Source organism: Triticum dicoccoides, chromosome 3B, assembly GCF_002162155.2.
Source record: "Triticum dicoccoides isolate Atlit2015 ecotype Zavitan chromosome 3B, WEW_v2.0, whole genome shotgun sequence".
NCBI classification, from domain to species: Eukaryota; Viridiplantae; Streptophyta; class Magnoliopsida; order Poales; family Poaceae; genus Triticum; species Triticum dicoccoides.
In genome coordinates this window covers 387,750,739-387,756,396 of record NC_041385.1, presented here as the reverse complement: position 1 = coordinate 387,756,396, position 5,658 = coordinate 387,750,739, and the positions used below count along the sequence as shown (strand labels likewise).

At 41.5% G+C, this 5,658-nt stretch overlaps 1 protein-coding gene across 2 annotated transcripts; it reads right to left on the bottom strand.

Annotated features, from left to right (window-relative positions):
• Positions 1-3,235: 3,235 nt before the first annotated feature.
• On the bottom strand, positions 3,236-5,107 carry LOC119276140. Of its 2 annotated transcripts, XM_037557134.1 has the most exons (3): positions 4,617-5,107; positions 4,428-4,525; positions 3,236-3,794 (listed from the first exon to the last, which is right to left on the bottom strand). In XM_037557134.1, exons 1-3 carry the CDS (start codon positions 4,789-4,791, stop codon positions 3,636-3,638), a joined length of 432 nt encoding a protein of 143 aa, XP_037413031.1. In that variant the 5' UTR covers positions 4,792-5,107; the 3' UTR covers positions 3,236-3,635. The 2 variants fall into 2 exon arrangements, with proteins under 2 accessions (XP_037413031.1, XP_037413029.1); XM_037557132.1 differs by lacking the exon at positions 4,428-4,525 and having other exon boundaries at positions 3,304-3,794; positions 4,617-5,103.
• Positions 5,108-5,658: the final 551 nt, after the last annotated feature.

Sequence of the window (5,658 nt, the reverse complement as noted above, 5' to 3'; positions counted from 1 at the left end):
ACTGATTTGTCTCTGGCTATTGCACTAGTACGTCTCGGTGCCACTGAGAAGTAATAATCGGTGAGACCAAAAGTTAAATTTTAGTGAAACCCTAGCACTCGGAGACACCAAACCACATCTCAGTCTGACCTAAATGGAGTGTTTTGGTTCTGTGAGTGCTTCGGTATCACCGAAATTACCAACTCGGTAGATCCGAAATGCATTCTATGAAAACTTAGAACTAAGATTTGAACTCAATTTTTTGAAAAATCGTCTAACTTTTGTGATGACTCATCTACTCTGCCCATACCTATATATTCACAGGGTCTGCTTGCAAGATGTCTAGTGCCAGTGATACTTAGAACATGTTAGAGCAGCATGAGGATCTCAGTGAGGGATCTAGTCCAGAGGGTAGCTACTATGAAGGTGTGAGAAGCTCACCTGAACTGCCAAAGGCTGCCACAAGGACAAAGAAGAGAAGAACCTCAAATGACGAGGATGAAGATTTTGTGGCAAGTGAGGCCACATCTAAGAAGGCACTGCGAAGGAAAGAGTATGGTACTTTTGCTAGCACCAGGCCAAGTGCCAAGGATAGAACTGCTATGAGGAAGGTCCCAATCTCCAAAGCAGGCAAAGCCTCAGCTCCCAAAGAAACCATGACATTCACACTTGAGGAGCCTAGTGATACATAGGATGACGTAGGCAAGAAGAAGTAGAGGCCAAGGGAGACAACTGCTCATGTCATTGGCAAACCCTCCTTGGTTGCTGATGATAATGATGATGATGATGATGATGATGATGATGATGAGGAGGAGGAGGAGGAGGAACCAATTGCAGATGCACCTCTAGTAAAGACTCAGAAGCTTATGTTAGATGCTATGAAGTCTGCTGCTCCCTACAAGCCCAAGTCCAAGCCCAAGGCTCCTGCACCTAAGAGGTCAACTAGGATTTTTTCTGCTAGTGAAAAGAACAAGGCCCCACTAGTGCAGAACTGGGCTATAGCCCCAGTTCGTAAGGGCCTTTAGCGCCGGTTCCATAACCGGCACTAAAGGGTGGGGACTAAAGGTCCCCCCTTTAGTACCGGTTCAGCATGAACCGTCGCTAAAGGGCCACCACGTGTCACGAGCCAGGGCCGGGTGTGGGGAGACCTTTAGTACCAGTTGGTAACACCAACCGGTACTAAAATTTTTGGGGGGTTTTGATTTTATTATTTATTTTTCCTTTAATTTTGTGTTTTCCATTTAATTCTTTTTCGTCTGCTAGTATTTTACGATACTACATATTGTACACGTTATGCATATATATAAATATAATATTTTGTAGAACCGAGCATATATATATATATATATATATATATATATACATACATACATCTAGGCTATTCTGTTATGGTAACAGAATATTATTCTGTTACCCTACTTGAACTGATGAAATCAAGCGGTTGAACTGATGAAAATCGAGCGGTTGAACTGATGCTTTCTGTTGTTGTTAAAAATCGTCTTCTTTAGTTCAATTTTTTTTGCAATTTTTTTTGTCGAAACGGGGCGTGTAATATATCGTTGGAAAGCTCTTGACATCCACATTACAATCTTATAGTTTGTTTTTGCAAAGAAATTATGATTTAAGAGCAGTTTTGAAAAAACCATTTTTTTCAAAACCGAAAACGCGAATTGTATTTTGAACTTAATTTTCAAACGGTTTGTCGGAATTGAGCAAATGAGATGGCGTTGGAAAGCTTGTGAAAATCCGCATCTTCCATATATCTACTATTTTTTCAAATTCTATATGATTTAAAAGTAATTTGAAAAATGGTGAAATTCTAGGCGAAATGTTTTTCATTGTATTTTGCAAACGGTTTGTCGGATTGACGCAAATGATACGGCGTTGGAAAGCTATGGAAAATGCGCAACTATTGCATATAGAAACTTTTTTCTAATTCCTTACGATTTAAATATGAATTCAAATATGGTTAAAATTGATTTTGAACGCGATTTTTTTGAAAAGTTTATTGAAATGGGGCAAATAATATACCGTTGGATAGTTATCGAAAATGCAAAACTTAGTCATGTTGAACGTTTTCTCTACTTCGCAATTGTTTAAGAGTAACTTGGAAAACGGCATGACGGATCCTGCTGTTTTCTCGTCTGAAAAACAGAGTAGTCGTATTGATATATGTGTATGTTTGTACTGAGCTATTTTTTTAGAGTAATTTTGAATGATTCCGAAAAAGGGGCAAATAATATATCGTTGGATAGCTATCGAAAATGCGAAACTTAGTCATGTTGAACGTTTTCTCTACTTCGCAACCGTTTAAGAGTAATTTGGAAAACGGCATGACGGATCCTGCTGTTTTCTCGTCTGAAAAACAGAATAGTCGTACTGATATATCTGTATGTTTGTACTGAGCTATTTTTTTAGAGTAATTTTGAATGGTTCCGAAAAAAGGTACTGATGTTTGCATGGGTTTGTACTTAGCGTGTTTTCACTAACTAGACTTTGCTCTGTTTTGCTCGTAAGTCTTCAATGATTTATTGTATCGTCGCCCCTGTACTTGCATGGTTTATATCATCGAACTGAATGATATTTTTTTCAAAAAGAAAATGTTTTTTTATTTTTGTTTGAACTAAACTTTTTTTTACAATGATGTTCTAGACTTCTCTCATTTGCAGACTTGTACTTTTCTCATTTGAATTGCATGAGGTTTCTTTTTGCTTGAACTTTTACAAGTTGAATTTCTGTCATTTCTTTTATTCCGAACGGACCACCATTTTTAACTTGTACTGATAAATATTTTTATTTCAACCATTTTTCTTTCTAGAACGGACGAATATATGTTCAAGAAAAAGAGTACTTAAACGGATATATGTATGGTTTTGTACTGAGCGTGTTCTGGACCTGTCTCTTTTTGCAACTTGAACTTTTCCTTGTTGATATTTTTTTTATATTTCATAATGTTCTCTTTTATTCCGGACCTCTCTTTTTCATGGGTCCGACCTTTTCGCTTTCTTAACTTTGAACTTTCTGGATTCATTGTACCCAAACCTCCTCAATTCTTCTGTAATGTATCTCATTTCTTTATTTTCTAATTTTTCTAAAAAGGTTTTCGTAACCATGAAATTATTTATCCATGAACTTACCAACATTTATTCTGCCAAATACACACACTTTCCTGCCAACATTTTTAAAACGCTTCAGCTCACGTAGGCATAACATCAAACATGCAAGGGCGAAAAATAAAAATTGGAAGAAATCAATATTTAGCTATTTACTATATAAGTATATCATCCAACGTGTACTCGGTGTCAACTTGCATAACATGACACAGAGCAATAGCAACATCGTACCATTAGCAATAGATAGCAACTCAATACAACAGCAGAAAACACAATATATCTTTTTCTAGATACAATGACATGATTTATTATACATAATTGTTGGCAAGTACTCCCTCCGTTCCGAAATGTAGGCCGCTGGAGGATTGGTTCCGACCAGGTGAAAACAGTGGAATTTACATCGCTGCCCCTAGTATGAATCGGTATCCCCATCGTCTTCTTCCTCCATCCGAGGATTTGAAATTCTCCGCCAGGCCATCACCCGCCCGCCCGCCCCTGCTTCTCCTCCACGCTCCCAGGCCCAGGTCCCCTCCAGGGGCGTCTTCAGCAACAGTGATCCAGGGGCGCCAAGGAGGATCCTCGTCTCCCAGAAGGAGCATGCAGCAGCAGCGGTCCCAGGTCCCAGATCCAGATCCAGCAACAGCGATCCCAGGTCCTCAGGGCCTTCTCCTGATCCTTCTTCTCCTGGGCGTGCTCCTTCTCCTGCAACAGCAGCAACTACAGAGATTAGAGTCATACTGATCAGCAGCAGCAACAACAACTGCTGGGTTCTTCTGCAGGTGGAGTATGGCAGGAGCAGCAGCAGTAGTTTAACAATAGCAGCAGCGACAGTTTCAGAGCAGCAGCAGCTTTTCATTTACTATTTTTTTTTATTTAACAGAAAAGGTTTAATGGAAACTTTCATTTACTGAATTGAAAAGGTTTAATTAACAGAAAAGGTTTAATTGACTGAGAAGAAATGAGAAGAAGGTTGCTTGTACTCCTACACTAGTTCTACACTAAAATTGGCAGAGAAGAGAGTAGAAGAGCAAGCAGAGAAGAGAAGAGAAAGGGAAGACAGAAGAAAGAGAAGACAAGAGAAAGAGAAGAGAGAAGAGAGCAACTAAATTACTCCTGCAAGAGGGCAAGAAGAGAGACAATTGTTAGAGTGATAATTAAAGACAAGATAAACAACACTAAATTGTGTGTGATAGACCACACAGAGAGCAAGAAGAGAGAAGAGGACACTCCAATAATACTGCTACACTTGCGATCCTAATCCTCACTAGTGCAATCTGGAGGAGAGGAGAGGAGTAAGAAAGCAAGAGGAGTAGGAGAGACTGCAAGTGATTGTACAGCAAGACTGCAGCCAGTACTACAGCAACGTAAGAAGAGAAGATTCAAATCCATGATGGCGGCCGTGATTTGCCCCTCCCTCTCGTTCTCCATTTTCACTGTTGGTATCCAACCAACCAAGAAAAAGAGACAACTGTTTCAGATCAAACAAATCGACCGACAGGAAGAAAGACTACCAGGAGTACTTACTGCAGGAGGAAGCAGCTACTCCGCGACGACGACGACGTGGCGTGGCGGGGCAGGGCACCGTCAGGACGACGACGTTGCTCCAGATCCGCCGCTCCGGCACCGCTCCAGATCGGCCGCTCGGGTGCCGCTCCACATCCACGCCTCCGTCGCCCAGATCCAGCGCTAGCACATCCATATCCACGCCTCCGTGGAGTAGAGGCTCGTCGCCGGCGCAAAAGATTGGACTTTTTTTACCTCCGGGATGTGAGTGGAGGCGGGGTGGTGGAGAAGTGGCGGTGGAAGAGGGAGAGGCTGGTGAGCTATGGGGAGACGGGGAGGCCGGTGAGCGACGAGGAGGCCGACGAGCTACGGGGAGAGGGGGGAGGCCGGCAAGCGACGGCGAGGCCGGCTAGTGCGGCTGGGCGAGTGGGAGAGAGTGAGCGCAGGCAGTGCGGCTGGGCGAGTGAGCGAGCGAGTGGAGAGACGCGGGGGGCAAAATTGGAAAGTGCCGATATTTCGTTACTAGACGAAAGTTGAACTAGAAAACCCCCAACGACCTACATTTCGGAACAGAGGGAGTACATGTCAAGCGAAACAATTTTTCAACAGAAACGACTTCTTTTGAGTAGTGCATGTCAAAACAATGATATTTTATTTTCCCGATCCTCCGAATTTGGGCGAAGAGAACGTAACAAGAGAAGTGAAGCAATGCCACCACCTAGTACCTGCATTTAGTACACTTCTATTTGAGATCGTAGTTTATGAGGTTGCAAGTTCAAACACATGTCTGAACTCAACTCAAATAAGAAACTGAAATCCAACTACAATAAGAACTGAACTGAATGAAATTTATAAATTTAACCAAACTGAAAGAAAAAATTGGACATCATATGTACAACAAGAAATAAACTTGAGCAGTATCAGCTACTAAACAAAAAGATTGCTTTACTAAACCTAGAGATTTTATATAGGTGAACTTTTTCTTCCTACAGAACCGTAAATCAAATACATGTACTGTTCGCTAGGTTGTATCAACATGATAAGTAGTAGCAGTACTACTCTA